The 19,273-nt window shown below is 53.8% G+C and overlaps 1 protein-coding gene across 49 annotated transcripts in view; it reads right to left on the reverse strand.

Annotated features, from left to right (window-relative positions):
• The window catches only part of PLEKHA6 (pleckstrin homology domain containing A6), a 134,863-nt gene that overhangs the window by 110,930 nt on the left and 4,660 nt on the right, over window positions 1-19,273 (reverse strand). For 34 of the 49 annotated variants that reach the window (XR_002807786.2, XR_011438411.1, XR_011438413.1 and 31 more), the window contains exons 2-3: window positions 17,705-17,781; window positions 12,721-12,778 (exon numbers count right to left, since the gene is read on the reverse strand). Coding sequence is in view for 30 of the 49 variants with exons in the window: in XM_023640331.2 (XP_023496099.1) it covers window positions 12,721-12,778; window positions 17,705-17,781 (135 nt within the window). In the remaining 19 variants the exon portion in view is untranslated. Of the gene's footprint in view, window positions 1-5,718; window positions 6,149-12,720; window positions 12,779-17,704; window positions 17,782-19,273 lie in introns of those variants that run through there. The other 15 variants (XM_070266471.1, XM_070266467.1, XM_070266470.1 and 12 more) reach the window with 6 other exon arrangements.

The following is a 19,273-nucleotide window of genomic DNA, read 5'->3' on the forward strand; positions in this document are numbered from 1 at the left end:
AATTTCCAGACTGCAGGAGGAGTGACTAGTGAGGATAAGGGTCTGGCAGGACCATGTGTGCGACTCCGAAGGGCTTCACGTGTGACGTGACAAAGCAGTTTCACGCTGCGTTCACACCCCCTTCCTGCACTAAGTCCTCTGACCCTCAGTGATGCAGGCAGGGCAGGAACTGTTAGTTCCATTGGAGAGATGGGGAAACAGGCTCAGAAGGGGAAGAGCACTGGATTAGGAGGGAACCTGGGTTCTAGATCTCGCTTGAGATTCTAACAAGTCTCTTAGCACTCCGCCTCCATCAGCACACCCCCACCCCACCATCCCCCCTCATCAAAAGTAGGTTTTCCTTCCCTGCTACAACCTCCAATTCCCCAGCGAGGCAGCCGCAGTCTCAGGGGAGCAAACAGGCTTGCCTGCAGCCTCTGGATCGCCATCAATGTGAACAAGGACCAGGAACCAAGCAAAATCCAAGAACCGACCTCACCACCAGAGGCCAGGCTGAATTTAACAGGCTAATTGCAAGTATTAGGCTAATTAAAAGCATATTGCATCTGCAATTATAGACCCAGGTTCTCAGATAATGCTGAGGCAGACAGGGTGGACATGACGATGTCAGAGCTAAGGAGGGACCTCACCTCCCCAAGGAGGAGGTCCGAGGCCCTGCAGGAGTAAGGCCCCAGCACCCATGCATGTTTACAGATCAGTGCTGGTGTGCCAAGCCCTGCTTCCTGAGCTCACACAGGAAGGACCAACCCTTTCCAGAGCGCTAGTAAGTGGCCCGTGAGGACTTGGCGGACACTCTGAATACCATCTGCCCTACACACATTTCCTACTAACCACCTGGCACCTGTCTGACCTCTGAGTTAAAGCACTGCTGTGTGAGACACACTGCTCAAACACCCGCGTCTAATAATAACCGACATTTGGGTAACAATTTGCAGTTTACAAAGCACTTCTATTTATATTACTCACCTAGCTATCAACTAGGTTAGTGGGTAGCGATACTAACCCCATGTTTCAGACCAGGAAACAAATGCTCAGAGAGATTAAGTGACATGCTATAAATCACACAGCTGCTAACTTGGAGCAGGATTTGAATCTATGTCTTCAGATTGCAGACGGGTGTTCTGTCCACAAGCCCAGCAGGCAGTTCACCAACGCTCTCTTATTAACCACGAGCCAGAGTTAGTCTATCAGATCACGAGAGCTGCTCTGGAAAGCGCACAGAGGGCTCAAGGGAATGAGGACGCTCTGGGTAGATCTGACAAGGAGGGGTCGAGAAAGGATGTGCACATGGCAGTGTGTGAGGGAGGCGGCAGCGGGGCTGGGCCACGTCAGGAGGGGCTCCAGTGGAGTGTCCTGTTAGCCAGAAGACACCAGAGGAGCCAAACTCTCTTTGTCCAGGCACCTGCCAGGAGAAGCCCCTGGAAGTGTGACATTCCAGAAAATCATCTGGGAATAGGTGTGGCTGCCTCGCCATGCTCTGTGCTGGTGGGACCACACCTGGTGTGAGGCACCAGGAAAGCCTGAGAAAGTGGGGGTCACTGGAGGAACAGGGGTTTTTAGCCTGGCACAAGGAGACTTGGGGGGCTGGAGAGAGGGAGATGATCGCACGGTCTTCAGATATGTACGTGTCTCACGCGAATCAACAACAGTCAGATAATAATAACACACGCGTCACTCACTCTGCTCAGCACAATTCTACATGCTTTGCATGTATGACCTCACTTATCTTTACAAGAAGTCTGAGACAGGCCACATTCTTATTTCCATTTTACAGATGGAGAAACTAGAGTGCAGAGAGGTTAAGTTGCTGTCAAGCTCACATTGCTGGTGAGTGGCTGAGCCCAGATTCAAGCTGAGTTTGACCCCATAACTCTGATCTTGACAACTGCGCTCAACTGCCTTTTGAGAAAAGCCGAAGACTCCAACAAATGCCAACAGAGAACTGCTCGGACTTAACGAACCCCTTTTTAAAAATTTAAATCTCACTACTAATCAAACAAATACAGTAAAACAACGAACTAACAGTGAATTAAAGTAATGAAAAAGTTCTAATATTCAGTGCTGATGCTCACACAACAAAACGCAGCCTCATGCGCAGCTGCTGGGAACGTAAATTAGCACTTTCTAGCACAGAATTGGGCAAAATACCTCAAAATATTTAAAAACATAGCAATTCCACTTCTGGAAAGGTAACCTAAGGAAAACAATCATTGATTCAGAGATTTATATGTTCTTTGTAGCATAGTTTATAAAAGTGAAAAACTGGAAACACCTAGTTTAACATAGGAGTCAATTAAACAAACAAATAGGTATATAATGAAATACCAGGCGGTCACTTAAAGATGATGTTGCAAAAGAATATTTAAGGACATGGAAAAATGCTTTCTATTTAAGTGACAAAAATACATACTTGGTCCAAAATTTTCCCAGTATATATGTATATTTTGATAATAAATGTAGTCATATGTCTATGCGTGAATTCATAAAAACATATATGTATACCAAAATGTTAAAATTATATACCAAACCTGTGAGAGAATTATGGGTAATTTTGATCTTTTATTTATATGTTTTTCTACATTTTTGAATGATTATGTATTACATTTATACTCACAGAATAGTAATTTTTTCAAGGTATACCCTTCATCACATTAATTCTATGTCTTGGGATTTACCCTAAGGAAATCATCCAAAACACAGCAAAAGCCTTACGTACAAAAACGTCCATGTTGTAGTACTTGTAAAAGGAAAATAAGGGTAACAACCTAAAAGTCCAACACAAATATGATACATAAAATACATTACGTCCATACACATAAAATAGCATATTCTATACTATTTTAATGTGGAGAAAACTATCTTTATCACCATGGAAAGGAGAGAGCTGACTTGCTCTGTCAGAATCAGAACGAACGGGCAGAACTTAGAAGTGGGCAGATTTTGATTCAATAGAGAAGAATGTTCTACCCATGGAGCAGGCTGTCTGGCGAGGGAATGAGTGCTCCATCACTGGAACTATCCAGGCAAGGCCGGTGCTCCCGCAGGAGGCTGGAGAGTGCTCTCTGCTTGGAGAGGGCTGGACTGGACGTCTCTCGGGGCATCTGGAAGTGTGGGTGCTGGGCGAGAGCCCACTTGGACAGAGTGACGGCCACTCAGCTGACCCTCAACTCCTTCTCTCTGCTCACCATCGACCCCAAATGTTTCCCGAACAAAGTGCACTCTTTCCTCTCTAGACCTTTTGAACCAGCTGGAGACTGGCCTGCCAAAGTCATCTCAATAATGCACTGGCTTCCAGACCCCCTCAGCCAGGAGCTCAGACCAGGCAGAACCTCCAACACCAGGGCCCACTCCTGCCCCTGCAGCCCCTGCCCATCAGCAAGCTCTCCCAATGCCCAGCTGCAACCTTCCTCGTCCTGACCCCGCTCTGGGGGCTCACACACGCAGTGCCAGTGGCCTCAGGGCACCTCACACCGGGCCAGTGAGGAAGACAGAGGAGGTGGGGCTCAGAGGGACCGCAGCTGGTGAGGCCTGGCTGACACCAGGCTGCTCCGCTCTGGGCTAGGCCCGTTCAGCTCAGCTTCTCCCCGTCCAGTGCCCTGGGCCCGCGGGCTGCCTTTTCTGTGCCCCACAGCTCAGCTTCTCCCCGTCCAGTGCCCTGGGCCCACGGGCTGCCTGTTCTGTGCCCCAGGCCGCAGGCTGGGCTGGCTGGGTGGGGCGTCTCAGGCCGGCAGGCAGTGATGTCAGCAGGGAGCCGGGGCTGGCTGCCTCACTCTCTGACTCTTGGTAATTACTTCATTTACAACGAGCAGGAAGAATCCAGCTCAATAATCCAGGCAGACACGTTAAAAGTAATTATCTGTGTAATGCGTCCTGCACTGTCACCTTCCTGTGAAGAAGAAAAAAAGCCGAACCCGGCAAAAAAAAAAAGCCCCCATTGTCTGGAGCCCGTGCAGCACCACCAGGATTAATCGCACGCCCCGCCAAGGGCTCCTCACCTCGCCTTGATTGGAAAACCAAGGGCTTTTAATAATTCGATCTGCGGCCAGCGCTCTGCGCCCTGTGAGGAGACACAGAGAGCCGCTTGTTTTCTCCAAGGAGAGCCCAGTGGCAGTACCAGGGCTGCCGCCCTCAGCGCCTCCTGCCCCCCACCTGGAGCCAGCTCCAAGCCCCGAGCCACTGTCTGGGTCCCCCAAGGAGCCAGCCAGGCTGCAGGAGAGAGGGGCCAGGGGTCTCCATGCCCCCTCCACCTCCACCAGGAGGACCTGCTCATCTCCTGCCCAAGCCGAAGTGGAGCTGCTCTGAGGTGGGAGCCCCCAGAACCCTCCCCAGCTTCAAGCTCCTCCAAGGGGCCGGGAAGCCAGCATTCAGGGCCTGTGGAGGCAGGGCCTGCCATGCCCCGCGGCCATCTAGACAGCAGGCTCAGGCAGAGACAGGCCAGCCAGGGCTCCCAACCCACGCGCAAGAGACCCGTGGTGGCGCACACCCCCAAACCGCAAGATTGAGGGTGAGAGCTCTACAGGGATTGAGGAAGGACCACCAAACCCTGATGGCCAGAGACCCCCTCTGACTCTGAGCCCATCCTCCTCCCACCACCTCACCCTGCAGCTCAGCCTCCCCGCCCCTGTGCGCCAGGGCTGGCTCCCTGCATCCCGGCTCCCTGCATCCCTGGTTCCCTGCATCCCTAGCTCTCTGCATCCCGGCTCCCTGCATCCCTGGCTCCCTGCATCCCTGGCTCCCTGCATCCCTGGCTCCCTGCATCCCTGGCTCCCTGCATCCCGGCTCCCTGCATCCCTGGCTCCCTGCATCCCTGGTTCCCTGCATCCCTGGCTCCCTGCATCCTGGCTCTCCCATGGCCCGAGCCCGGGCTCTAGCCCCCTCTTTCTTCCCTTCATTGGCTTGCCTGTAGTTGCAAAGAGCATCTCCTGTAGCCTCTTCTCCCTTCTTCTCCTTCCACCTTTCCTGCCTAACTCCCCCTCCGTGCCCTGCACCCTACCTCTTGCCACCCCTCTCTGCCAGCTCTCCAACCTTGCTCCTTTGCCCAGAACCTCACACATTAAGCCCAAGGTGCTGCTGGCTGCCTCCCAGTCCCACCGTTATAAATCCATCCCTGCATGCCCCCATGCCCATGCCTCAGGCTCCTTCAGGTGTTCCCCACTAAATCTGAGACCAGAGACGAGAAGCCCCCTAGGAATACAAGAGCCTCACCATCCCTGGGCCCCAACCTCAAGCCCATAAAAGACACACACCCTGACCCCTCCCTACACTGAGGGAGGTGAGGCCCTGGGGCTGACTGGAGCCTGGCCCCTGAGCCCCCCTCCATGTTTCCTTCCTGCTGGCCTTCAATTCAGTCCTTCTGGCAAGATTAGAGGCAGGGTGGGGCTGGCCTTTCTGCTCCAGCCAGGCTGGTGGACCCTGCTGGACCCTGGGAAGCTGGCAGCCCCAAAGCTGGCCTCACCCAGGAGATGCAATTCAAATGTGATAAATTCAGACAACCTCAGCACTTCCCAGGACTCCGGCAGTGGGGGTGGGGGTGGGGCACGGGGGCTATCGTTAGCGTTCTCAGCACCCACAGTCCCCGAGTAATGCTGCCAAGAACGAGGGATGGGGAAGGCTGCGCAGTGCCAGCAGCCCAGACTCACACGGCAGGCGATTGCCAGCCCTGACCAGAGCCCAACCTTCCTCCCCCACCTCATCTATATGATGCATCAAAACACTCACCGGCTTTTGAGGTGGGAGCCCAGTGCTGCAAAGCTATAACTCTCCGAGCCCCACGGCACCCCTCCCCCAGCTCCGGCGGCTGAGGTCCTCCTCCCCGCCCCTCGGGGCCCCTTCTGAAGAGCGGGGCTCTGGATCTGATCTGGTCTAATCAGTCATCTCTCCGGCTGGCAGGTCCCTGGCGCAGGGAGAGGATGCTGTTGTGGTGACTGCAGGATCCAGCATCCTTCCCAGGCAGAAGCAGCTGGGCATGCTCCATCTGCTCCGTGGGGATTTCAGAGCCACGTGACTCTCCCTCCCCAAGCTGTCACTTAGGATCAGGAGTAAATAGTCCCCGGAAAGGTTTAACTCCATCCACACCAGTGGCAAGCCGCCTGCCCAGCAGAGGATGGAGGACTCCCGCACAGCCTTCCTGGCCTTCTGCCACCGGGATGAGGCTGCCCCCCAGAGGGGTCTGGGCCATAGGCTGCGTGAGCTGCAGTTTGCAGTTCCCCCACCAGGGTACAAGGAGCTAGAAGCTGCCCAGGGGTCTGGCACCCTGAGGCCTCACCAGGCCTGCCTGTGCTTGCCTTTTGTCTCTGAAGCTGCCCACCTAAGAGGTGGGCACATCTCTAGGTGTCAGGAGGGCTTGGCCCGGCCCTGAGTGCCTTCACATCCCCCCAACTCAGCACAATGAATTTAAAGAAGTAACATTTGGAGCTGGTTGGAGCCCATTACAAAACGCCAGGATTCCTAGGTCCTCCACTCAAACTGGTCCCCAGTGACCTTAGGCAAGGATGCTGGCCAAGCCAGGGAGCACCTGTGCTTTGCATTACTGAGGGTCAGAGGCAGAACGGAGGGCTTCAGACAACAGGACGGCAGCCCTGTTTCTGCTGCAGACAAGCCCAAGCCATTAAGAGATCTCTCTCTCAATCTCAATCTCTCTCTCTTTGCCTCAGTTTCCTTCTCGTCTTCACATTTCTGTGGATGCTGGAAAAATAACAGATTCTCTGTGACAATGGGTAAAGTGCAATAGAAACACTGGGTGTCATAACCAGGATCAGAAAGGAAGAAAATGGAGTACTCCCACTGAAACTTCCAGGCAGGTTCATGGGCTCTCAGCCCCACCTGCCCCTGAGACCCAGAAGCTGGAGACGGAACCAGACCAGCTCATGGGGTCACTTCTGAGTACAGAAACATCTCAAGAAGCAGGGGCTAGATGAGGGGCATCCTCAAGGACCCACCCACATGACTATTACATCTTTCTTGAATGTTTATTATTAGAACAACTAGATTTCAAAAATTAACATTTGGGGCCAGCCCAGTGGCATAGAGGTTAAGTTTGTGCACTCTGCTTCAGTGGCCCAGGATTCGTGAGTTCAGATCCTGAGCTCAGACCTAGACACCACTCATCAAGCCATGCTGTGGTGGCGTCCCACATATAAAATAGAGGAAGATGGGCACAAATGTTAGCTCAGGGCCAACCTTCCGCAGCAAAAAATAAAAATAAAACAATAAAGTAAAAAAATAAACCTCTCTTCACTCAAATACAACTATTTACCCTTCTCTGAGGGTCTCTTTTAACACGATCTGAGTATAAGCATCATTTTACCAACTGAAGTCTTTACCTTTAAGAAGAATCTACTGTGGGAGAAGGAGGAGCGCAGACTTGCCCCAGGGCCCGGGGCCCTGTCAGCGAGGGTTGTTCAGAAGAGCTGACCCACACCCCACTTCCACATACCCCAGAGAGCTCCTGGAAGGACTGTCCTTCCCGCCCCAGAGCTGGCCAGGCCGGAGCTGGGATCTCACGGTAGAGTAGCAGGCCGTCCCCCCCCTCCACCCCCACCCCCATCCTGCAGCCATGGGCGGGCGTGGTCTGCAGGTCAGCCCCCTCTGCTCCACCCACCTGGCTGAGACACTGAGGTTGTCAGCTACGGGAAAGCCACTCAGCTGAAGAGCAAAGAAGCCCCAGGCACAGGCCCAGGGCCAGGCATTACCAGTGAAGCCCGACCCACCTGCCCCGGCTCTCCAGGACTTGGCGAGACTAAGCACAGGCAGGGGAGGGCCAGCTTCCAGCCAGACCAAAGTGAGGGGACCTCGGGGGTCTCTGGCCTTGAGGAGCCCATGGAGCAAAGCAGGGTTGGGGCCATAGATTATAGCATCCAGGAGAGGACAGGGAGTGGGGAGAAGGGGACAAGGAGCCCAGCTCCCATCCCATACAATCCTCAGGCAGCTGGAAAGGCAGGAGACACACAGACGGGCCTGCTGGGAGGGTTTCCTCTCTGGCAGACCCAGGGCCGGCCGGCGCTGCAAACGACTGTCATGGATCCTCTGAGAAGCCCAGGCCAGACGTGGCGATGCCCCTGGGAGATCTGGGCGGCCTTGGGGGCAGTGCCTTCGTCTGGGGAGCAAGGTGGGGGAAATGTCGCAGCAGGAGGGCCTTAGGGTTCCAGCTAGGATGGGTGAGGGGAGCAGAGAAACAGTCTGATGGCCACGAAGCTGACTGACTGGACCCTCAAAGTGCCGTACCCATTCCCTACCCAGGCCATGTCCTCGTGTCCTTGTGGCTCTCTCCCTCCCAGAATGTACCAACTGGGGAGCAGAGCAGGGAGCCCCATCTGGTGAATTCTCCCTGAGGACCCACCTGAGTTTGAACCCGGCTCGTCCAGATCAGCTGAGGGACTTGTAATGAGTTACCTGACTGCTGAGCCTCAGTTTTCCTCACCTGCAAACGGGGATTCTCTCCCCTGAGCCCCACACCATTCACGACCTTTCTCCCCGTCTGTCTCACTCTTTACTGTTCTGGGCGTCAAATGCCTTTCTGAAGGCAGAGCTAGTCAGGCCACTAATTACCAGATCTGCTGCCCTGTCCCTTTGTCCCTCTGGAGACAACAGAACAATTCTGGTGGCTGGGTTGCGCCTCCCAGGGTGCTGCCTCCTCTGGGATCCCACAGGTTGAGGTCTCCACTGATGACTCTCAGGGACCCAGCCCACGCGGGGGGCAGAGGCCTGCGCTTCTGCATCCCTGCCTTCCCCAGCGCCTGCACAGCACCGAGCAGCAGCTCAGGGACGGGTCGGAGGCACCGGTGGAGAGGCTGCCCATTCTGGTACCCTCTTGGAGGAAGTGTTCAGACCAGAACACGGAAGAAGTGACACCGCTGGGCGGGGCTCCCTGGGAGGGAGGAGGTGCGGGCCGGGTTGCGTGGGGGGAGCAGCAGGGCCCAGGCTGCGGACCAGGGTTATCAGGGTGCAGCTCTGCAGAAAGCGCCGCGGCCGCTCTCCCTCCCGCCAGCTGCGGAGAAAGAGACAGAAGCCACAGCGGGCTGCTCCGGGGAGAGGAGTCGGGCCAGGGAAAGTCAGCAATGAGGGCTCCATGGCCAGATCTTTAAGCATCTGAAAGAAGTCCACCAGAGCCATGGAGCCGAGACTCGGCCGAGGACGGTCCGCCGGCGCTATCAGGGGTCAGTCCGCGGCCAGCACGGACACGCGGAGCGACCCTCGCCGGCCTCGGGGCGGCTCGCGCGTGCTTTGACGCCCTCTCGTGGACCCACGGGGCGTGTGCACACGAGCTTGCAATGGGCTTCACCCACGTTTCAACCCTTTGCTTTTTCTCCTGTCCCCGCACACCCTTCCTGAGCCACGACGGCAGCTGTGGGCGCCATGAGACACACAGGTATCACATTCATCTGATGCTGGGCAAACGTCAATATTTGCTCACTGAAGTTTGACTCATTCACACTAGAAGGAGAAAATAGCCTCCCAAGTTGTCTGTGTATCTGACTCTCATTACTGCCTCTTGGGATCCATGTCTGGGGTCTCAGAGCTCCTGACTCACCCATCAACCAAACCTCATAAACCTTTGCAGGGAGCTGTGGAGACAAGGAGAGTGGGCTGGAATCATTCACTCGTTCACTCACTCACTCTTTCAGCCAGGGTTTGTGGGCACCTCCCTTGTGAGGCACCAGGATGCTGGAGGCAGCAGCGGCATGATGTTAAGAGCGTCACCTGTGAAATCGGGCAGACATAGGCTGCATCCCAGCTTTGCTTTCCACGAGCATTGGGACAGTGAACAAGTCATTTACTAAGTCTCAGCCTTCGCCTTACTTGCTCAGACAGTTGGGGAGGATAGCGCCTCCCTCACAGGGCCATTGTGAGGAGTGACTGAGATCATGGAGGAAAGCGCTCAGCTCCTAGAGCGGCCACTGCTGCTCCTGACGACAGAGTTGCCACCACAACTGGGAACAGACACAAATGCATAACCGACGGCTTGCTGACATTTGGTTACAGTACATAATGAAATAACATTGTCTATGTTTCCAGACTCTGTGTTCGCCCCTGCCCTTAATGAGTTTGCAGTCTAGACCAGCAGTTCTCAAAGGGTGGTCCCCGGACCAGCAGCCTCAGCATCACCTGGGAACCTGCTGTGAAATGATGGGTGAGTCAGGAGCTCTGGGACCCCAGACATGGATCCCAAGAGGCAGTAATAAGAGTCAGATACACAGACAACTTAGGAGGCTATTTTCTCCTAGTGTGAGTGGGTCAAACTTCAGTGAGCAAAGATTGACATTTGCCCAGCATCCGATCAGAAGCTCTAGGGGTGGGGCCCAGCGATTTGTTTTCACAAGCCCTCCAGGTGATGCTGATGCACATTCACATTTGTGAACTCCGACCTAGGGGAAATGACACACGTGTAAACAAATAATGAATAAGTGGGCTTCCCTGAAGAAGTGGTGCCATAGGCGAGGCCTAAAGGAAGAGCAGGTGTCGCAGGTGGACGTGCTCCAGGAGCACTAGCACTTGCACAGGCTGGGAGGCCTGGAAGGGAGGGGAGTGTGGAGGGCACACCGTGATTTGGTCTGGCCACCTGGGGAGTATGGAAGGCCAGGCTGGAGGAGGAAGGCAGGGGCCAGATTAGGAGGGCCTCTCAGTGCCTGAGTATGGAATTCAGAGTTTATCCGTAACTGATGGGAAGCAGGAAAGGCTTTAATGGAGAAGGATATGACTAAATTGGCATTGTAGAAAAAAAGCGCTGTTGCAACAGGATGGCCTAGAGGCAGGAAGATCAGTGCAAAGCTGCTAGAATGGTCCAGGTGAGAGCCCACGTGGGCGTGGATGATTGAGAAGGGGGTGGGGGAGAGATGTGTAGAAGGGAAATTGGCAAGACTGTGGGAAGGGGCCTGAGGGTGTCTGAGGGTCCCGGCTTGGTGCACTGTGAGGAAGATGGAGCCAGCACTGGTGAGGGAAGATGACGAGTTCAGGACAGGACATGCCGAATTGGGAGCGAATTCTCAGGAGAGATGCGCTGGGCTGCAGCTGAAGCAGGGGTTAATTATGCCTCTGCTGTTTTTCTCCCAACATTTTTCATTCATTTATTTCAGCAAAAATCGGGTTCCTCTCATGTGCCAAAGAGGTTCTAGGATAGAATGGAAAACAGTAGCCAGAATCTGCTCTCAGGGCTGACATGGCAGTGGGGGAATACCACCAATAAATAAGTAAGCAAATACATAAACCAAAGCATTCCAGCAGTGGTAGGTGCTATGAAGAAAGTAAGAGAGACTAAGGCACAGGGGGTACTTCAGTTGGGGCCGTCAGGAAAGGTCCTTCTGAGAAGATGACACTTGAGCTAAATGAGAAGTAGGAGCTACATGTGCAAAAATAGGAGGAAAGTGCTCCAGGCAATGGGAGCAGCACATACAAAGGCCCTGAGGTCAGAATGAACTTGGCCTGACAGAGGAAAAGAAAGATAAGAATCAGCGCAGCTAGCCAGTTTGGGAGATGAGGTCAGAGAGGTGGACAGGGCCAGACCACAGTAGGTGGTAAGCTTTCAGAGACTGAAGGGATGAGGTAACACATGTGAAAGTGCTTAGTAAATGATCTCAAGAACCCAATGCACATAAAGGAATTCTAAGACGATATCTTCAAAGGGAAAAAAAGAAATAAGTCTTAACTGAAGCAGGAAGGAATTTGGTTCAACTTCAGGGAAAGCTCAGTCTGCAAGAGCCATGCCATACCAGAATAATTTCCAAAACAGATAATTTACCCATTTTGCTTGGTTTTTGTTTTAAGAATACAGTTAACAGCCAAGCTAATGTGAGTGCTGGCTGGTCTTGGGCTGGGGGATGGAAAGATGACCCCTTGTGGTAGAAACGATGAAGATTTCGAAGAAGAGAGGGAAAGAAAGGAGATGAGAAGAGGGTGCTCCCTCCACTGGCTGCGTGGGGGCTCCCTGGGGCCAGCTGCTCTCTACCAGCCCCACAGAATCCCAGGCCAGCCCAGGCGGGGCGGCCCACAGGCCTGAGCATGCTGAGCCTCACCCATGGGAACGAGGCCAGGACCCCGCCTGGGGGAGATGGAGAGACCAGAGCAAGGCAGAGGGAAAGGAGTCCAATGGGGCAGGTGGGAGCAGCCAGCCCAAAGAGCTGTCCTCCCCTTCTCAGGCTGTCTCCACCTCCATCAGCCCATCAGTTGCTGAGGCCTGACCCACCCCTAGAGGAAAGCAGAGCAGCCCCACACCTCACCTCCAGGACTACACATGCCCCATCCAGGGGAGCAAGGGGGACAGTCGGCTTTGCCACCAGCCAAGCTGCCTTTTGTGCACCCCACTCACACCTTCCCCAGCTGGCTCCACCTCCTCCCTCTCACGGCGCCCGGTGTTCCATCCCCTTCCTCTGAACCTTTGTCCCGTGTGTGTCTAGAACAGCTCTTTCCTCTACTTTGTTGAGCCACGTCCGTCCCACCCATAGAGCGCAGCCCAACGCTCCACACGCCAGCCCCAACCCAGAAAACTTCCCATGACTGACGCGGCTCTCCCAGGCCAACATAAACACGCACACTGAGAGACGCGCACCCCACACACACCTCTGGCTTTGTGCTAGCGCTCTCTCGGAAGCCGTGACACCTCCTGGCCATCCAGACGCCAGCAGTGCCTTCAGCGAAAAAAACAGACCCTTTCACCATCTCCTCCCCTGAGGATGTGCCAAAAGCGGGACCAACAGAGAGACCAGAAGGAAACTCCGCCTTACTCACTTGATGAAGTACACGGCTCCTTCCCGGGTGGAGTCCACCTCCCAGCCCTTGGGCAAACCTGTGAGGAAGCAAGGCCACAAGGTCACCCTGTCTCCCTTCTCAGCTCCGCAAGCCTGACCTGCTTCAGGAGGGCTGGGGCCGGGAGAAGCAGGAATACCACAGCTGCGCCAACAGTGTTCAAACCAGCCGTCTCACCCCCTTTGCCCATTATTCCTATCAGTCTGTTTCCAGCAAATAAGAGAGAGGGCACTGGAAGGGACAGCCCCTGGCAATGAGTGGTGAAGTGCTCAAATGAATCCTTGCCTCGCAGGATTCACTCATTCATTCAACAAACTTTTCTTTTAAAGATTGGCACCTGAGCTAACAACTGTTGCCAATCTTTTTTTTCTGCTTTTTCTCCCCAAATCCCCCCAGTATTTAGTTGTATATTTTTTTAACTTTTTATTAAGATTATGATAGTTTACAACCTTGTGAAATTTCAGTTGTACATTCTTGTTTGTCATTCGTGTTGTAGGTACACCACTTCACCCTTTGTGCCCTCCCCCCACTCCACTTTCCCCTGGTAACCACTAATCTGTTCTCTTTGTCTACATGTTTAACTTTCACATATGAGTGTAGTCAGGCAGAGATTGTCTTTCTCTATCTGGCTTATTTCACTTAACATAATACCCTCAAGGTCCATCCATGTTGTTGTGAATGGGATGATTTTATCCTTTTTTATGGCTGACTAGTATTCCATTGTGTATATATACCACATCTTCTTTATCCAATCATCAGTTGATGGGCACTTAGGTTGCTTCTATGTCTTGGCTATTGTAAATAATGCTGCAGTGAACATAGGGGTGCATGGGACTTTTGGAATTGCTGATTTCAAGTTCTTTGGATAGATACCCAGTAGTGGGATGGCTGGGTCATAGGGTGTTTCTATTTTTAACTTTTTGAGAAATCTCCATACTGTTTTCCATAGAGGCTGTACCAGTTTGCATTCCCACCAGCAGTGTATGAGGGTTCCTTTTTCTCCACAACCTCTCCAACATTTGTCCCTCTTGGTTTTGGATATTTTTGCCATTCTAACAGGTGTAAGGTGATATCTTAGTGTAGTTTTGATTTGCATTTCCCTGAGGATTAGTGATGATGAGCATCTTTTCATGTGCCTATTGGCCATCTGTATATCTTCTTTGGAGAAATGTCTGTTCATGTTTCCTGCCCATTTTTTGATAAGGTTGTTTGATTTTTTGTTGTTGAGCTGTGTGAGTTCTTTATATATTATGGAGATTAACCCTTTGTCGGATAAATAACTTGCAAATATTTTTTTCCCAACTAGTGGGTTGTTTTTTTGTTTCAATCCTGTTTTCCCTTGCCTTGAAGAAGCTCTTTAGTCTGATGAAGTCTCATTTGTTTATTCTTTCTATTGTTTCCCTTGTCTGAGGAGTTATGGTGTCCGAAAAGATTCTTTTGAAACTGATGTCAAAGAGTGTACTGCCTACGTTTTCTTCCAGAAGCCTTATGGTTTCAGGTCTCCCCTTTAGGTCTTTGATCCATTTTGAGTTTATTTTGGTGAATGGTGAAAAAGAATGGTTGATTTTCATTCTTTTACATGTGGCTGTCCAGTTTTCCCAGCACCATTTGTTGAAGAGACTTTCTTTTCTCCATTGTATGCCCTCAGCTCCTTTGTCGAAGATTAGCTGTCCATAGATGTGTGGTTTTATTTCTGGGCTTTCAATTCTGTTCCATTGATCTGTGCACCTGTTTTTGTACCCGTACCATGCTGTTTTGATTACTGTAGCTTTGTAGTATGTTTTGAAGTCAGGGATTGTGATGCCTCCAGTTTTGTTCTTCTTTCTCAGGATTGCTTTAGCAATTCGGGGTCTTTTGTTGCCCCGAGTTGTACATTTTTTTAATTGTGGTTCTTCTAGTTGTGGCACACGGGACACCACCTCAACATGGCCTGATGAGTGGTGCCATGTCCGCGCCCAGGATCCCAACCCTGGGCCACTGGAGCAGAGCGCACGAACTTAACCACTCGGCCACGGGGCCGGCCCCCAACGAACTTTTCTTGAGCAGCTACTCTGTGCCAGGCCCTGCGCCAGCCCCCGGGGGATACAGCAGTGACCGCACAGGTGGTTGCCCTGGGGGGTCCTCAGGATCATCCCGCCAGCGCCTGTCTATCACAGAAGCAGAAGTTAGAGCCAAGGGCGCTCACTTGCCCCAGGCCTCACAGATGATCAGCATCCGGGATCAGACCAGGACTCATGTCTCCGAATCCCAGGCCCGTGTTATTGCCCCGGATTCTGCTGCCTCTGGATCCAGCGCTGGACTTGGGAGATCAGTCCAGACAAGTGGGGAGGCCTTAAAAAATGTTTCCTAGCACCTCTGAAAAAGTTAATGGCAGAAATGTTCCGAGTGGAGAGCCACAAGGACAGCACAGCTGAGGACGGTGGCCTCGGCCAGGGGCGCCAGCAGTCCCTGCAGGAGACGCCGCCCCCTCCAGACTCTCCAGGGAGGCGCGGCGCCTCGGGATCCTAGAGCGCCGGGTGGGCACCGCCATGGCCGTCCTGCCACCCTCCCAAACAGCCACCCTGGAGTGTCCTGCCTCCCGCAAACAGGACGCCTCCACCCCGAGGCAGAGGCGGGAACAGGCGGGCGGAGGGGTCACACGCCTTTAGCGGGTGCAGGAGCCCCGGGGCAGACATACTGGAAACAGGTTTGGATGCTCCTGACAATCACGGCCACCTCCTTGGTCAGTCCGACACCTGCCTGGTGTAAGGTTTTATAAAGCACAGCCATGCACTGCCTCCAGCCATGTTCTCTGCTGCCTCAGGGCACAGGCCGCTGGAGGGCAGAGCGGGGCTCTGTGGAGAGCCAGCCCAGGCTCCATCCACCCAGCTACTCGCCCCTGTTCATCAAGGGTCTGTATTTCCATGGTTGCTGCTGATGCCATGCTGCTGCTTCAACGCATCAGGGCAGCCAGCCGGCCCACTCCCCTCCCAGGACTTGTCCAGAGAAATAACCACGCCAGCTACCACCGAGCGAGTGCCTCCTTCCTCTAAGCTATGCATGTTGCCACTGCCAGCACATTTAATCTGCACAGCCACAGCATACAATAGGCACCAGCCCGAATATTTTTACAGATGAGGAAACTGAGACCCAGAGAGGTTAATCAACTTGCTGAAGGTCACACAGGAAAGTGTCTGGGCCGGGAGGTGAGTCTGGTCTGCGGCCTCCAAAGCTCACATTCTTTCCTCTGTGCCGCTCCATAAATGCTACTTGTTCCCCTCTGTCCCTGTGGGAGGACGTCCCCATCCAGCAGGGTGGGACTGGCAGCCTCCCCAGTGGAAAGATCCCTGTTGGGTCAGAATCATAAGTAATCCTGCCACTGTGATGTCCCCAGGAAAGTGGCCAGTGTGAATTATGTCCCCTGCCTTTTCTAGCAACTTCCCTCCACACTGCCCTCTCTGCCCGGGCAACACCAAGACCTCTTTGACTCCTCTCCAGGCGGGTGCCCGCCAAGGCAGCTGCCCTCCCAGCAGGCCAGGGGGCAACTTACCTCGTCCCCAGCCTTGGACAGTCTGCTGGCTGCAGCCCAAAGCGGAAGAACTGGCCCACAGGCTTTCACTCGCCTTCCAGGGCTGCCGAGGGGCCGACGGCAGGGACGGCTCAGACCGTGGATGGCGGCGCCCGCCCCACCGCGGGGGAGAGAGCCCGGCGCCGCAGGAGCCTCGCTTCCAGTCGGAAATACAACACGGTCACCTCTCCCAACGGTGACTCTGTCGTGTAATCTTCACTCCAGCCTTTTGAGGTTCCTAATCCTACCCCGTTTCCCAGAGGAAGGAGCCAAGTCCGGGCACTCAGGGCACGTGCGGGGAAACAGCGCCAAGGCCTGAGCGCCAGGTCCGCCTGAAGAAAGGGGCCTCCGCCCCGACACTGCTTGCTCGTCAGCTGAGTGGCCTGGAGCCAGGGAAGGGCCGAAGGGCAGCGGGGTGGGGGTCTCCCAGCGGTTCGCGCCCCTGCCCTTCTGTGGCCTGTGGGAGCCCGCCGATGGGATGGTGGCTGCTCCCTTGAAGTGCCCCTGGCCTTCTGATTCTTGGGTCTCCGCCTCTCCAATCGGACAGAAATCTGCCGCCTGGTTGCGTCCCACCTCTCCAGCAGCCTGCGAGGTCCCCGGGGGCTAGCAGCAGGGTCATCTGCACAGTGAGCAGTCAGTGTTGCCCTGCCCACTTTTCTTTCGTGTTCCCCTAAATGTGAAGGAGCTTCTACTAGCCACGTGGGGCTATTTAAATTTAAATGAATTAAACTCTAAACTTTGGTTCCTCGGTCATGCCTCCCTTTCACTTGCACAGCAGCTGCGTGTGGCTAAGGGGGACTGACCCGGGCAGCATAGAGAGAGCATCTCCATCGTGGCATGAAGCCCACAGTGCAGCACTGGGGGCTGTGCTCTGCCCAGCTCAGGAGCTCTCAAGATGGAGTGGGGGCCGGCCCGGTGGCACAGTGGTTAACTACACACGTTCTGCTTTGGTGGCCAGGGGTTCACCGGTTCAGATCCCGATGCGGACATGGCACCGCTTGGCACGCCATGCTGTGGCAGGCGTCCCACATATAAAGAAGAGGAAGAGGGGCACGGATGTTAGCTCAGGGCCAGTCTTCCTCAGCAAAAAGAGGAGGATTGGCAGCAGTTAGCTCAGGGCTAATCTTCCTCAAAAAACATAAAATAAAGATTGAAAAAAAAAAAAGATGGAGGGCATTTTCGGACTGGGCTGCGGGATGAGATGGGAGTAAAATCTTCGTCCTCAAAGCTCCGTCCCAGACACTGATGGTAGAGCTGGAAGCTTGGACGGACCTCGAGGCAAGCATCAGCCCTCCTGCAATATCGCCGGAGGGCATTCCAAGTGCTAAGCGTGGCCCCTCCACGGAGAAAGGAGAAAGTCAGGGCACCCGGAGCCACCGCTTCCTCCTCGACTCAAAGGCAGACAGGCGAGCTCCTTACCTGGGCTGGAGCAGTGTCCACTCTGGAGGGGTGACTCCGTACCAGGGTGCACCCAGCTGGTTGACTCTTCCTCATCACTATGGAAGACCAGGAAGAAAGTGTCACCTGCGAGAGCGGCGTCTCTGAGCAGGACACCCATCTCCAGATTCACATCCACACTGACCGTCCGATCCCAGACACCTGAGATGGGGCATCCACGCGGCCATTCACTCCTTCACATTCACAGAGCACTTCCTGAGCAGACTCGAGGACCCAGAGAGGAGTACTCGTCTCTGAGTACCAGACCCCAAAGGACGTTAACCCACTGGGGAAACAGGCGTCTGAAAAGATAGTTGCACTATGATGTGATGGGGCTATCGGCCCTTCTGGAGCTCTGCACAGAGGGTGTTACACCATCCCAGGGAGGAAGCGCTGACTGGGATGAAGGTCAGGAAGCGGAACAGCACGAAGCCTTCACTAAGAGGGGGCACTTGAGGTCCTGGGGAAGCTGCGGGGAGGAGCAGGGAAGGCCCGTAACTGGCAGCTTCTCCGTGGCTGAGAAAAGAGGAGGCTGGGCGAAGCCGTAGTCCTTGCGTGTCTACAGGGGTACAGACTTCCATTCCCAGCGTTCCCTCCCATTGGGAATTTTACAGAGTGTGAATCTGAGGTTCAGAGAAGTTAAGTAATTTACCCAAAGCCACACAATCAATAAGTGATGAAGCCAGGATTCAGACCTAGATCTGTCCCCCAAACCCAGGCTCTTTCTGATGTCTCACTCCCAGCAGCGCGGGCTCCCGGGCAATGCAAGCCCTCTGGGCTCCAGGTGTGATGGCAGATGAGCCCACCGGCATCTCTCAAGCCCCCACCAACCAAGTGGCACCGACTTTTCCTCAGCCAGGCGTAACCCGGGGGGAAGCCCACGTGGGCGCGCAGAGGAAAGACCCCTCCCATCACCCAGGTCCTCCAGGCAGCAGGGCGGGGCCTCAGGGTCCAGGACAGGACTCCACTCAAGGCTTTTAAGGCACAATTAGTACCTTAATTAACAGAACAAACTCCACTAGGAAGGGCTCCACTAGATTTTTACGAAAGCAGGGTATACAATGAGCTGCACATACTTAACGTGGACAGTTTAGTAAGTTTTGACGTGTCTATGTGGTGTGAAACCACCACCAAAATCAAGATGCGAACTCCCCAAACTTTCCTGTGCCCTTTGTAACTCCTCTCCCCTGCCTCTGCCTCCTACCATCCTCACCCTCCCCCCTGAGCAACCGATTTGCTTTCTGTTTCTCTAGATGTTTGCATTTTCTAGACTTTCTAGAATTTCATATAAATGGAATCATACAAACTAGACCTCTTTCCTTCTTTCTTTCCTTCCTTCTTTCTTCCATGTGGCAGTGGGCGTGGATAGTTCGTTCCGTTCATCACCGAGTGGTAGTCCGCTTTAGGACACACCACGCGTGTTCATCCACTCACCTGGCGGTGGACATTTGGGTTGTTTTCAGTACTGGCCATCAGAAATAAAGCTGCTATGAACATTCGTCTCCAAGTCTTTGTGTGGGCATATGCTTTCTTTTCTCTTAACTCCACTAA

Source organism: Equus caballus, chromosome 5 (assembly GCF_041296265.1).
Source record: "Equus caballus isolate H_3958 breed thoroughbred chromosome 5, TB-T2T, whole genome shotgun sequence".
Classification (NCBI taxonomy): Eukaryota; Metazoa; Chordata; class Mammalia; order Perissodactyla; family Equidae; genus Equus; species Equus caballus.